The sequence below is a fragment of the Anolis carolinensis genome, chromosome 1 (genome assembly GCF_035594765.1).
Source record: "Anolis carolinensis isolate JA03-04 chromosome 1, rAnoCar3.1.pri, whole genome shotgun sequence".
Classification (NCBI taxonomy): Eukaryota; Metazoa; Chordata; class Lepidosauria; order Squamata; family Dactyloidae; genus Anolis; species Anolis carolinensis.
Window position 1 is genome coordinate 281,433,522 of NC_085841.1, and position 15,347 is coordinate 281,448,868.

Below are 15,347 nucleotides of genomic sequence, written 5' to 3' on the forward strand. Positions count from 1 at the left end.
TAAAGAAACCCTAACAGGCAGATCAAATTGTGGCCCGGGGATGGAGGGGATAAATTTTCCTCCTCTTCGCCACCATACCTTCCCTGTTTTGAAAACCAACTTTGTATTTTTATTGTACTTCAAGAATCAAATTTACTTTGTGCCATTTCTATTTTACATTTAATTTAAATGGCTATGACCCCACTGTCCACTGAACCAATTTGTAAATATTTGTTAACATATTTCTAATGTTGAAATAACTAAGCATGCCAGAGCTTCGTTCCCCTGCATTGTGGGAAGTGCTCTGTCATAAATGGTATAAGGTCCCAAGACTCATATCCATGGTACCAGTTCCATGGATATTTGTCTTAATTTATACCTAACTTTTCAATCTGCTAAATGCTTAAGTAATTTATCTCAACTATTTTGCATTCATAATTGCTATTTGCTACCTAGAACCTCATCACAAAGGCCCATGGATTTGCCATGCTTTGTGGCAAATCCAAGAGCTCCTGAAGGGGAGCATGGAGAATCCATCAGTCCTAGCCCTGCATTGCCCACCTTACCATTTCCCCCATCCCATGGAGGGAAGTATTTCTGCCTGGCTTCCCCCCCATTGCTGGTAAGACCATGTGGGAAGGCCAGGTTTTAGCACATCAGGTTAATCACCAAGCTGCAATACATCTGCCAACCAGAGGGTTGAGATTTCGAAGCCCGGGTCAGGGTGAGCTCCTGACTTTTAGCCCAGCTTCTGCCAACCTAGCAGTTCGAAAACAAATGTGAGTAGATAAATAGGCTCAGCGTTTTGATCAGAAAATGAGGAAGTTTACAAACAAACAAATGAAGCTCATTGGCATGGAGATGGAGTGACAGCACTCCACAGTGGCCAGAAATGAGCACAGCCTCCAAAGATGCCGAAAGATGGGGAAAAGCCTAAATACCTCTACCTGTTGGCTGTCTTGTCATTGTTATAATCGGCATTAAATGTTTGCCGTATATGTGTTCTGTGATCCGGCCTGAGTCTCCTTCAGGGTGAGAAGGGCAGAATATAAATGCTGTAAGTAAGTAAGTAAGTAAGTAAGTAAGTAAATAAGGCTTCCATGTTGCTGCGGCAACAGCGTGCATCACTTCTTCTCCTCTTTTGGCATGGAGCCCAGCTGGAAGTCCCTGTACATTGTCTAATGGACTCCATGCTGAAAGTGGAGAGGAAGTGGAGAGCAATGGGCAAATTGGTCCATTTGATGAGGTAGCTAGTCATGTTGGTGACACTATTGCTATAATCATAACTCTCATTTCTCAACCTACTTTACATCAGCCAGTGATCTGAGCATGGTTGAATAATGTTTCCAAGTTTGGAGTGGATTGTGGGACTGGGCCACAAGAAGTTACTTAGTTAAGTATAAGCTGACCCAGGATTCCAGCCATTATCAGCAAGTGCTTCTTTGAAAAAGTTATCAGAGTAAAATAAAAAGCAGGACTGGGAGAGTATATCTTTGTATTCCTAACCTCTCTGATTTGATTTGCAATGTTCAGTGCAGCTTTTATTGCTAATGCAGGTGACCATATATCTATATTAAATAGATTATAGCTATATATTTATATAAAGGTAAAAGATGTAATTTAGTGTTCAACTTCATTATTCTAAGAAAACAAATAGAATTACAAACCACTTAGAACTGCATAAGCAAGATCAGTGACTAATGCTTCATTGTTTGGCTAGCCCAGCAATTCTCTAAACTGAACTACCTGTCCCCAGAGGCTGATAGCATCACCTAATGTGCGTGACAGGCACAGGTCTTCACTTTTCTACCTAGCATGGCAGAATGACAGCAAGCAAGCAATGTTCTATGAATACAGTTACAGCAAAACTTGTACATACCAGGATATAACAAAATGCTTCCAGGTAGTTTAGAAAAAAGGGAGACTTATAGGTTTTTTTGGCTCACAAACTTTAAACCGTTTACATGGTTTTTGGAAATTTGATTGTGACCATGATCACGTTAATGATGCAAAACCTAAGAAGAATTAAGACAAGGGGGTAATGAACTTCACTGTACTAAAAAGATGGCCCATAGTGATTTGTATTTCATATACTTTTGCTGAGTCTTCGTGAATGGGGGTACATGTAGAATTAATGCAGTTTAACTGCTATGGAATTGTGGAAGCTGTAGTTTCATGAGATACTGGTACTCTTTGGTAGAAAAGGCTGAAGATCTTGTAAAACTACAACTTCCATGATTCCATAGCATTGAGCCATGACAGTTAAAGTGGTATCAGACTGCATCAATTCTACAGTGTAGATGTACCCTGACTTAGGCTGAGTTCACATTGTTTTTTCATCATTTACAGTCCTCCATACTCAGTCCTATATGAGTAATGGCATACTGGGACCCTGCAGTCTCTCTTCCATGAAACATACAGCTTTACTCCATAGTCAGTTCCATAGGTGAAATTAATTGTATAGATAAACTCTGTTTGCTTACACCTTACTTCATTTTCTTTCCATTGGCTATCTCTTCCAATGTTAAAATTTAGAATTGTATGCTCTTTAGGACGAGCATTTATATTATATTACTCTATAAAGCAAATAAAAGGAAGGTAGTGTTAGAGTAGAAATGTTTGAGCTGCCTTGAACTGGTGGTTATCAATGGATTATTGGCAGGTTGCTGCAGTGATAGTCTGTTGCAACTTTAAAAAAGAAAGTTAAACAGTGTAAATGCCCAAATTGTTGCTGAAGAGGGAGCCAAAGAACTAAAGAGAGGAAAGAAAGGGGAAAGTCCCATATGGACTATAGTTGTGAATCTGTGAGAAAAATAATAGACCACTGCACAAATTGACTGTGGTATTCTTGAGGTAAACGTGCAAGAGAAATGTCATTTCCCTTGTCAGTAATAGTATGCAAAGCTGCTAATTTTTCTATACCTGTTTATTAGAGGCATGCTGTTTAGGGCTGGTTTATTCCAGTCATTATTATGTGGAATATAATATTCAGATTACATATTGTACTTCATTTTATTTCATTAACAGATTAAAACAGTATAATTGTTACTTGATAGAAGACAGAAAGGTTGGCTTCAATTTTAAGTTTTCAAAAAACTTTGTTTCTTTAACTCTTCGGTTTGCTGTATGTTGCCAAATTGCATCATAATTTAAAAAAGAGAAATAAAGGAACAAAGTCTTGTAGGAATCTTGTGAGAAAGGCAAAAAGAAGGCTCTTTATTAAGGAATCTTCCATGGAACAAGGATTGTACCATATGCCAGCATTAGCAGAATGAAAAAACTGCTCAAGAGCTGCATCAGAACTGCTGAACATGGGCTGGGAGAGAAACATCAAGCTTTTATCGCCTGCTTTTGTCTTTCATTGTATTGTATTATGAGCAATTTGCCATAATTTGTCACAAATGAAAAGATGACCTGAAATTCTTGAAATCATCCGTGTTCCTTATTTTGGATTTTTTTCAGATTTTAAAATGGTGTATATCCAAATCTAAACACAAAATTCATTTATGTTTCATATACACCTTATATAAATAGTCTATACATAATATTTTAAATACTGTTGTGCATTATTTATTAGTATTTAAAATATTATGTATAAAATACTGTTGTTCATAAAAAGGAACCCCCAGTGGCACAATGGGTTAAACCCTTGTGCCGGCAGGACTGCTGTCTTCAAGGTTGTGTTGCTGACCTGAAGGTTGCCTGTTCGAATCCAGGGAGAGCACGGATGAGCTCCCTCTGTCAGCTCCAGCTCCCCATGTAGAGACATGAGAGAAGCCTCCCATAAGGATAGTAAAAACATCAATTATCCGGACATCCCCAGATATTTGATGTCCTTGCAAATGGCCAATTCTCTCACACCAGAAGCGACTTGCAGTTTCTCAGTCACTCCTGTCATGAAAAAAAAAAAACCCTGTTGCTCATGAAGAAGGTTTTGTGCACACTGAACTATTTGAAAGCAAAGGGGTCACTATATCAGCCACCCATGTGTCTGATTTCAGAGGATTTTAGAATTCTGAATAAGGGCTACCCGACCCGTAGTCCCTAGTTTATTATATCGTATGTTTTCATGATCTCCAGTCTGCTTGCAGTGCACTGAAGTCCATGAAAGCTTATGCTAGAATAAATTAATTACCATATTTACTCGACTCTAGTGCAACATCATATCTAATGCGCATCTCAATTTTCAAAACCCTGAAACCCAAAAAAGTATTTACTGGCAAATGTAATGCACAGCGGCAAAAATGGCACACTTTGTAATTTGGTCCAAAAAAAGTGTGCATTACAATGGCTGCCTGCTTAGTATTCCTCGGATAACCCTGGATGGGAAGATGAGAAGGAAGGGAAGACGGGGAAATTGGAAGGAGGGAAGATGGAAGAAAAAGAAAAAAAGGAGAATAAGAAGGAGGAAAGGAGAGAAAAAGGAAGAGGGGTGGATGGATGACAAGAAGATAGAAAGCAATAAGGGGAGAAAAGGAAGAGAGAAGGAGGGATTGCAAGGATAGGAAAGAGATAGGAAGGAAAGAAAAAGGAAGAGGAGAAGATGGATAACAAGAGGATAGAAGGAAGGAATGGAAGAAAGAAAAGGAAGAGAGAGGGAAAGGTGGAAGAAAGAAAGGAAGGAGATTCTCCAATAGAGCTATTTGTCCCGTTCCCCCCCCCCCCTTTTGCCGGTAATTTCGCAGTTAAAAGAAATATCAAGTTCTCCTTCCCATCTACATTTTAATGACATCGTAAGAGGTAACTGGGTATTCATTCTGAGTGGAGCACGCACAGGAGAGGCAACAGGAGCATATGCCAGCCTCCGTTTGCCACCTCCTCCGCTCCCGAGGCCAGTCCCCTCAGCCTCCACTCACTTGCCAGAGCCAAAACCGCCTCCTTCTGGGGTTGGCGAGGCCCCCTCCTTGCACACAGTTACAACTTGGCTCTGATGGGCACCATCCTCACTTACCCACGCCACCCTAGGAGGGTGAAGGTGGTGTGGAGCCAGTGGGAGCAGTCCTGTCTGGCAAGGCAGCAGCCCCAGCGAAAGGAGGAAGAGAAAGAAAAAGAGGGTGAGGAGGGCAAAGGCGGCCAAGCCAGTGGGTACAGCTCTGACTCAGTGAGTGGAGCAGGAAGAGGTGAAGGCAGCTGCAAACAGGGAGGCCAGTGCTCGCTCCCACTGCCACTCCTATGTGCACACCCACCCGCACCTTACATGACTGCAATGCATATCCCAATTTTGGCGTGGTGGTTTAGCCAAAAAGGTGCACTTTAGATTCATCTAAATAGGGTTATATCAAAAGTGCTACTGGATCATTTAATCTCTTTTTTTGCTAAAAAAGATGAAACTTAGTGTCTCTTTGAACTCTTTGTACAAGACCCCTGGAGATGTTTCCTATTTTTCAACTACCTATCTCCCACCCTACTTTCCAGGCTGTCTTTTCTCTCCCAAACTGCCAGATTTGTCCACATTGTCAGTCTGGAAAGGGGAGTGGGTTGAGGAGAACTAAGCTTTGAGGGTAAGAATGAGGATTTACCTAATTAGGTATTGTATATCATAGAAATATGTTTTAATATATATTTTTACATGATGTTTTATGGTTGTGTACTTTTAACTGTGCTAAACATCTCGAGCCTCGGGGAGAGGCGGGTAGGAAATAAAAATTATTATTATTATTATTATTATTATTATTATTATTATTATTATTATTATATTATCATATATTTGCTGACATATAGTTTGGTGTTTCATAAAATATCAACAAAGAATTTTTTTTTTTTCGTGTCAGGAGCAACCGAAGTTGCTTCTGGAGTGAGAGAATTGGCCGTCTGCAAGGACGTTGCCCAGGGGACGCCCGGATGTTTTGATGTTTTTACCATCCTTGTGGGAGGCTTCTCTCATGTCCCCGCATGGAGCTGGAGCTGATAGAGGGAGCTCATCCGCACTCTCCCCAGGTGGGATTCGAACCTGGCAGCTTTCAGGTCAGCAACCCAACCTTCAAGTCACTTAGTCCACTACGCCATCTGGGGGCTCCTAACAAAGAATTGAAACAAGGGAAAACCTGTTCTCATTGTAGACTAGATGAATTCCTTATACTCTACCCCGCATTTTCTTCAGAAGAAGATAAAGCTTAAACCTAATTAAATAAATATACAAAAAATCAGTGGTCTCCGCTATGGGCTGCAGTTATTTTAACTGCTCAACCTACTGCCTTTCTCTGAGGTCTTAAGTGGAGTCAATTGCTTAGTAGGCAGTGAATGGTTGCCCACAGCAAGGAAAACAAGGACAAGGTAAAAATTGTTCCCAAACAATCCTGAGTATATATTTCTGTTCTTGATAGTATTACATTTGGATGCAGTTCTTCAGAGTAAATATTTTACAAAATTATTGCAAGTGTCTTGGAATTAGACAGTATGATATAAATATTGCAAACAAGCATACCAGTATTGTCTTCTCCATAGTATTTTTAAGATGTGTGATTCTGTAATATGAAATTATTTTCCTGGAGCCCAACTTCGTCCAAGACAGCCCACAGTTCAGACTTCAGTTCTGCAAAATATGTGAAACCAATTCTGAAATGTTCAACTTTTTCGCACTAAGTGTGAAAAAGTCATGTTTTACAACAATGTTGTTTTTAATAGGTTAAATTGGCAAGGAAGCCCATATTTGAACCTAATGGGATTTTCATAACATCTGGATGGGCAAAGTGTCTGGTTTTTTTCGGGATCTCTATCTTGCATTACTATTATTTGTGGTTCACTCTTTAACAAGATGCAATCTTAATTGCCACAAGATGAAGCCTTCTAATGGATGCTTTATTAAAATATTACAGTACTTCCATTCATGTGGGAGCTTAGTAACGTTTTTGTACTTGCCACTTTGTTCTCCATTAAATACAATTCTAGGCATTCAGAGAGCTTGAGGTGCAAATATTACTCCTGCGTGAGTAAGTCATAAATGTTCTTGAAACTTTTAGACATAATATCCTTTTTCATGAAGTCTATTTGCAATCCTAGTTCATACAAATTTTGCATAGTGGTGCAAATAAATTAACCAAGAGAAATTGGAATGAAGGCTACTGTCCAAGGCAGACTTGAGCATCAACCCCAGTGAAGGAAATGGAACTTTTAGATTACTGAATATACATAAGATGGAACTTCTTTTCAAAGTTTTCTCATAGCATGCAAAAGGAAGTGGTAAGTATCAGAAAAGAGCATTTCCTTTCAGATGCAGTCATACTCAATGGTTCCCACGTGTTTTTACAATCAAAGAGATTCATAGCATACTTATTGATTATGGGGTTGTCGCTTTATTTTTAACCCTGTCTTGAGCTTTGCACGCATGTTTGAAAAAGAGAGATTTGACAGCTATCTGAGGCACAAGTTTACTTCCTTGTGAGACGCCTGGGGGAGAAATGTAGCTGTAATAAAAGGGAAATGAAATAACATTAAATAGAATTAAAGGGAATGCAGCTTTGAAAAGAAGTCTCTCAACTGGACTTCCATGAATCGCTGTTTCCCCCTAGTGGCTTTTAATGGGAAATAGTACAACTCAAATTAGAGATGATATGAAAAGCAGTCAGAAACCAAAGAAAAACAGAAATATTGTAAAGACGGAATACATTTGTAGCACTTAGACAATCATTCTATTGCTACGTATTAATGCTAATGCAGTTAAGGAATGTCAGCATCTCATTTATAATACACAATTTTCAGGAGACCTAAGCTTGGTTATTAAAACTCATACTGTGCTAAAACCTGGCAGCTTAATAGCACTTTCAGGAAAACCCATGTGGTGTATGCTGCAAATGTTCATTGACAATAATGAACAAGACTTGGCAGACCCTGACAAGCTCTCTGATGTGCAATTGGATCCAAAACAGACTTCTGTTGAAGTGAATGCCAGTGAAACTTTCCTTCACTAACTTATTCCAGCAGCAATATTTGAATAAAGAAAATAGGAACTTTTAAAGAACTTTGATTTTATTTAGGAATGAAATTACAAATAGTTCTATATGTTATGGGCTTTGTAATTTGTGTCACATTTCAGATTAACAAATTTAGTATGGCTTAAGTGCTTGTAGACTAGTCTATTTCTTCAAATGTATTCAGTGGTCTCCTGTAATTTCTGGAGATACGTGACAGGAACTATAAACAGTGAGGTTAGAGGGAATTGAAATGCTGGCAGTTCAGAAAGTGGAAATGATTATACTAACAGTAACCACTCACAGATCAGTTGTGAAAGGCATCTTTACATTGGTGAGAATGTAGTATATGTTTCGAAATGTCCCCAATCGAATCAAATGCGATAGATATGGATATTTTATATGAATTGTCAGTCAGTGTTTCACTGTGCAATCTACATTTGAAGTTTTATTGCTCAATAATGGTCATTTTAAATTTTCTGTATTGTTTTTATTTTAAATTGTAACCTGCAGCAAGTCGCTTATCTCTACCTGGTCCAAGACCTTGCTTGCAATAATGACTAATCACTTCCCTTTCAGAAGCCTGTAAAGCCTTGAGTCGTATTTCCCTGTAATTTCGATATATCAGCTAGTATTCACAGAGAAAGAGAGAGGGGGGGAAGGCGGGGAGGTAGGATATTTACCGTATACACTTTTGTACAGGCAATCCTCGAGTTGCAAACATCCGACTTACAAGCAGCTCACAGTTAAGAACAGAGACAAGAGAAAGTGAGAAAAATATACCCCTAGGAAGGGAAATTTACTCCTGAAAGAGTTATTATGAGAAAAAGTGTCTCAACTGAAGCTTCATTACCAATCTTTGTTTCCACAACAAGACAATTTTTTTAAACCTCCAATTATCACAGGGACAGAAAGCGCTTCCCTATGCTATCTAAAGCTCTGTGTGTGTGTGTGTGTGTGTGTGTGTGTGTGTGATTGGAGTTACACTTTAAAATGTACCCTTTTCAACTTACATACAAATTCAATTTAAGAACAAACCTACGGAACTTATCTTGTTTGTAACTTGGGGACTGTCTGTATAAGCCAATCTCATGTATAAGTCAAGGGCAGGTTTTGGGGTCAAAATTGTGAATTTTCATAAGACCCGTGGATTAGTAGAGGGTTATTCTGCAGAGAGGGAAAAAGCACTGTCTCAGAGGACCAGCTGCCTCTGGCTACTGTGGCCATTTTCCTACCCAGACATTAAAAAAGAGTGAATGCAGTCTTGTGGCAAAATGTGTGTGTGTGTGTGTGTGTGTGGGGGGGGGGGGTGATGCTAGTTTTAGATTCTCTCAGGATGGATAAAGCTTCCACCTTTCACCATTGTACTGGGAGAAGCGGGTGGTTCCTTTTTTGGTGAAAGTTTAGGTATGGTACTTACATTGACCTATGGATAAATCTATTCCGTTTTTGGAGGTTATTTTTCAGTAAATTTTCTAGACTTATACATGAATATATAAATGTTACATGTTTTTATTTCTTGAAAATAGGTAAAAGTCATCAGTATGCTATGCCATATAAGGTATTTAATATTTTACTTAGGTTGTAATTTATGGAATGGGTTACTAAACGGACTTCAGTGAAGGTGGAAACTAGTTACAGTGAGCATTGGATGATTGTGTGTGTGCATTCTTTCATGCCCACACACATGCCCTTGTGAATATACGTACACAATCATATCTAGCATTTGTATACATGCATATACATATAAATAAAAATTGTATGTTTGTGTGCATAGTTAAATCCATATATTCTGCTTTTTAAAATGATCTAAAAGCTAGCTAACAATAAGACTTATATTAAAACACTGCTATAAATGTCATGCACACATCGAATCAAATTAATATAAGATCAAATCTAATTAACTAAGTAGGAGGACAAATATGAAAGCCATCAGAGACCAGCAAGCAAGCAAAGAAAAAAGTAGCCAGACATAAGGATAGGAGCATCATAGGTTAGGGATTTCTTGATCCAAGAGAATCCAATTAAAGGTTATCTATTTTTTCTTTTTCTTTTTTAAGATTAAGTTAAAATGTTTGAACATATTCAGCACTGTACTTTTAAAGAAGACTTCTAGTCACAAAAATACTTTTTTCTTTCAGATGGGCCATTAAGCATGAAGGGATAAGTAAACCTGGTCAATGGAAACGCTCAAAAGTCGACAATCCTTTGTGGAATAAGCTGACATATATGTGGCCTGTGCTTCCAAATGGAGAATTAAATGAGGTAATGCAGGCACATGCATAAGCATTTGCACATATCTGCTCAAACACAATAAGTATATATATTTACACACGCATAAATATATATACTTATGCATAATAATATGCCCTTGGTTTCAGTCTATCTAAATGCCTTTCGGCCTCATTCTTTTGAATCACAGCCTGTATATCATATTGCAAAGGACTCATCAACTTCAATATCCTGCAATGCAGCATAGGCAGCTGCTGTGTTAAAATGAATTCCCTAAATGCTGTTATTTTAGAAATATTATTTTTGACTCTACATCAACTATCAGTAATCTAATAATAAGTCGTCCTCAGTTATAAGTCAAGGGTCGATTTTGGGTCCAAAATTATGGAGTATGCTTTGACATGCAGGTAAGTTAAGAGTAAATGTTTGGGCTGTGTAACAAACACGTATTTTCCCCTCCTTTTAAAAAAGCATAGTGGAAATGTACTTAAGAAGGGTAAAGAGAAGGAGAGGGTCTGTTTATTTGATGAGTTACAAAGGGGCGGGGGATACATTGCATTGCTGATTTTAAAATGACTGCATTTATAGAAATACAGATGGGGAAAGGAATGCAAATGAGAGGAAAGAACGAATGCATCCTGGAAAAAATGGGGGAGAAAAGCAAGGAAGGCAACCATCTTGTATTGGACCCAGCTCAAGGGCAGTGACAAGAGGTGGGGCAAGTAGCGCTCCTACCCCATTACCCCTCCCGGACCTAAACAGAAGGAGCAAAGGCAGCCTTCCCTCATCCTTCACTTTCTCTTTTGACTTGAGTGGCATTCATCAACCATGTGGGCCAGCCATTATAGGCACTTAAGGTGGAGCAGGGTGGCCATTCTTAGTCAGGACTTTCTGCATACGTTTTTCTGCAGAGAGAGTGTGGTGCCATTTAATGGGGGAGCTCCTATTAAAAATGGCTGCCATAGTCTTTTTGCAGAGAAGCTTATACAGTGACTGCCACTTGTGACTACCTTCGGACTGGGACCATATCCCAGAACTGACCTGTATATAAGTCGACCTGGACTATAGGGCATGCTTTTTTGTCAATTTAAAAATGTGTACATGAATATATATGGTAGCTATTACTTACAGAGAATGATTTGCAGGAGTGACACTCAACCAGTGGTACATATATTACTACACACCACCTCATCATATTGAGAGGGGAATGCATGGGTGATCATCCTTTTAAGAGTCCCAACCCTGAGTCCCCACGGGGAAATGGGGCAGCATATAAATAAAGTTTTGTTGATGTTTTGTTGTTGTTAAGAGTATAGAATTGCCCCTCTTATGTTGTCACCAGTCCCTTTTTCACATTCTGCCTCCCCATCATACTTGCATTCACACTGGAAATTTAAGAGCTGGCAATAAATTAATCTTACATTCATCACAAGGTCAATATTACTTTTTTGATTTTAATCAGGAGAAACAATAATATCTGAAAACGAAGAGATCCCTTGCCCTGTCCAAAACCCCTTACATTAAAGGAGACTGACACCAGTTTAAAACTACTTCTTTGCATGGGATCCTGTTGTTATGCCTCAAACCCCATAGGGTACAAGAGACAATGTTAAAATCATTGTTTTCCATGGGATCTTATTGTTCTGCACCAAACCCCTGCTACAACAGACAGTGCTCCGGGTTAAAACCATTGTTTTCCATGGGATCCTATTGTTCTGCACCAAACCCCATAGGGGACAAGAGACAGTGATCCAGGTTAAAACCATTGCTTTCCATGGGATCCTATTGTTCTGCACCAAAAGCCATAGGATACAAGTGACTGTTGACAGTTGGGCAATGAAACAGGACAGGAATCTTTTGATGGTTCACATCCCACCTGTTTTTCAGTTGGAAACATGGAAGTAAACTGCAATAAGAGGTAGGAGCTCTGAACATGATTGCTGCCCGTGTTTAGAGTTCCTTCCCTTCTGGACATTTCTTTCTCTTTTCAATTCTGGAACATCTGATGAACTCCGTGCCTCTCCAGGCTTGAAAAGGGGCTGATGTCCTATGAGGGGGGAAATTTCTCAATGTGATGAGGTCATATTGCTGCAGTTCCCTCCTTTCAGGACACTTCTGCCTCTTTTCAACCATGGAGGGCTATGCATGACAGCTGGCAGTAATTTAATTCATATGATGAGCTCAGTGCCTCTCCATGCTTGAAAAGAGGCTGAAGTGTCCTACAACTGGAAATTTCTCAATGTGATAAGGTGAGCAGATACATTAGTCAAAGCAATAAAAAATAAGGCCCATCATGCTGCTGCAAAAAAGTAGATTCTTTGTTTTTTAAATTCATATCGCAGGAAAATTTGTCCACAACATAATTAGTAGAATTTTCCACTACTAACTGAATTATTGTTTGTTTCTGCTCACTCCCAACAACACTATTACAATTTGTATGTTCTTAAACTTATTAAAAAAGATAGATATAATAGAATGATTGTAAATATGCACATTTTTTCCTTGGGAAAGGAGCTTTCATTTTTTTTCCTGTAATGACACCAATGTGTTTTTGACAAAATGTAGGGATAAAAAGTCCAAACGTTTGAATAACTTAGGAAAAGCAATTTAATAAGTAAGCTTTTGTTAGCAGAGATGGGATTTGTTGGTACAGACTGGGAGTCTTGCATCTCAAGTCTCTGCAAAAGTCCACAATATGAGGTTGCTGTTGCCTATCCAGCTCACAGAACTGAACAGATTGCTCAAGGATTCATGTGTTTCTCTGTATATTTCTTCAACTTTTTATAACTGCAAAAAAGTGTTGATACTGTTATAATCTTAACGGAAAACCATTTTATTTGTTTACTGAAAGGCTTTTGAGTGGCCCATTGAAGGTTTGCTGATTCCAAACAGTCCTCCTTTAAAGAAACCTTCTGCTAAGAGATCAGAAAGCTATATGCCTTTGAAACTGAAGGTACTGAAAAATGGAGAAGAGGACAAAAACAAAGCCATCTTTATTCTTGGATTGGATTGTTCATCTATGATGAAAAAACAGTAAGAACTTGCCAGTCAATTTTTAGAACTGAATGACAGCAATCATGATTAAATATTTTATCTGATTTTAACTTTTTCTTAAAAAGTGTCACAATCACTAAAAGTATCAAACTCTTCTACTTTGCAGTGGCAAAGGAAATTAAGAGTGTATCTACACCAGTGGTTCTCAACCTGGGGTCGCCAAGGTGTTTTTGGACTACAACTCTCAGAAATCCCAGTCAGTTTACCAGCTGTTAGGATTTCTGGGAGTTGAAGGCCAAAACATCTGGGGACCCACAGGTTGAGAACCACTGATCTACACTGTAGAATTAATTCAGTTTGACTCCAGTTTGACTTCCATGGAGGAGTGCTGTAGAATCTTGGTAATTGTAATTTTACAAGGAATTTAGCCTTCTCTGCCAAAGAGTGTTGGTGCCTCATCAAATACAAATCCCAGAATTCCATAGAATTGAGCCATGGTAGTTAAAGTGGTGTCAAATTGCACCAGTTCTGCAGTGTAGATGCACCCAAAATCTGGCATAGATTTTCATCAGTCACAGTAGAAAGGTAGTGAGTACAGAACTGTGCCAAGACATGGTTTGTGTGGCACAACTGTTGCCTCTTGACTGCTTGGTTCAGTTGCTGAAATAGATCAAGCTGCCTATTTTGTGCTGTTGTTACACAAAAGTATCCGCACATTTTCCTTGTGTGAATATATGAACAATGGAATGAAGGAAATTGGAGTCAGTTGCGATATCTAAATGGCTCTGATAGAAATAATTTATAATTATGTCTCTAACCAATTACAAGACTATAAAGGAGTGTTCCTAAGCTCACATTTGGTATTCTGCACAATAATACAAATCAAGTTTCCTTTATGCAGTTTCTATAGGAAACCAATAATTTCTATTTTTATGGAATGTAACTATATATTATAGATATATAGATTATGTCTGTTTGGATGCACCACTTAAACAGTGGATATTATGCTTGGAAAGAACATTTATTCATTAGTTTTATATAAGAGAACTTTGAATATTCATATAGCAATGAAAAGCTTTGATGTAAAGAATAAGTTAAATACATCGTTTCTCACATTGTTAGCAGAGATGTCACCTTTTGACCTTTCTTTTAAGGGGTTTAGAACATCTGATGCTTTTGATAATGGTTTAATATTACTTTTTCAGATTGATTAAATACACTTCATACATCGCTGAACAATGAGTAGCATTCAGATAGGCTGTCGACTGGGCTGCCTGCAAAAATGATAAAGTTAAAAAAATAATCTTCAAAGTAAAGTCAAGCCTGAAATTGAAATCTTTGACGCATACATCTCATAATTAGTTCTCCCTCTGCCAGATCTAAAATGTGAATATGCTGTTCTTAAAATTATTCAGATCTTTTTACATAGAAATTTAATGAATGGCTTCAGCTTTTAAAAAAGTTTTTCTCTAGATCTGAGGCAACATCTAAAAAGTTCCCCATAGTAGTTTTTATGAAATTGTTAAATTTCCATTTCAGGTCATATAAGAAATATTTCCCCATTATTCTCATGATAGATGAGCATATAGCTGGATCTGATAATAGTGCATAACTGGCACTAGTTTAAGGTTGTAATGAGATTTTGAACCTTGCTGTCGATACAGCATCAACCATCAGTTCCTTAACACTGGTTCCAGGTATCTCATTTTAGGACCCTTTCAAATTATCCTATATAGAATATACTCATGTATAAATATAGAAATTTTAGTCAAAAAATCAACACCAAAAAAACCCTGAATCAACTTATCCAAGAGTCAGTATGGATACTGAACCTTAGAAAAAGGAACCACCTCCTTCTCTGAGTAGAGTGTCAAAAGGCAAAAGATTAGTCTATCTTGGGAAAACCTAAAAGAAGCACTGATCTCCTCAACAATTTCTATCATGGCACTGATGCTGGCCTTTTTGAATGCCCTCTCTGTGGAATGACCCTTGATCTATCCATGGTTCATACCAAAATCCATAATTTTGGCCCCAAAACCTGCCCTTGACTTAAACATGAGTTTGACCTATACATGCATATATATGATACATAGTTATAGCACTACGATTCCACTTGATATTGAGTTTGCTGGGAAGAATAGGGGCGTGGTTTGCTATTCTGGGAGATGGCAGCATAACTTCACCCATCCCCTCCCCTCACTGCTTAATATTTAACTTTAAGAGCATGGTATAACT

General features: G+C 38.3%; 1 protein-coding gene and 1 long non-coding RNA gene across 3 annotated transcripts in view; one reads left to right on the forward strand and one right to left on the reverse strand.

The window, feature by feature from the left end:
* dcdc1 (doublecortin domain containing 1) overlaps window positions 1-15,347 on the forward strand; it is a 366,393-nt gene that overhangs the window by 286,274 nt on the left and 64,772 nt on the right. Inside the window, exons 21-22 of the mRNA XM_062979386.1 lie at window positions 10,028-10,151; window positions 12,970-13,151. Of these exons, the coding sequence (XP_062835456.1) occupies window positions 10,028-10,151; window positions 12,970-13,151 (306 nt within the window). The remainder of the gene's footprint in view (window positions 1-10,027; window positions 10,152-12,969; window positions 13,152-15,347) is intronic.
* LOC134299024 (uncharacterized) overlaps window positions 12,698-15,347 on the reverse strand; it is a 49,922-nt gene continuing 47,272 nt past the window's right edge. The window contains exons 5-6 of one of the 2 annotated variants that reach the window (XR_010006190.1): window positions 14,227-14,386; window positions 12,698-12,905 (exon numbers count right to left, since the gene is read on the reverse strand). This is a non-coding gene — a long non-coding RNA (uncharacterized LOC134299024). The remainder of the gene's footprint in view (window positions 12,906-14,226; window positions 14,387-15,347) is intronic. The other variant, XR_010006206.1, reaches the window with a different exon arrangement.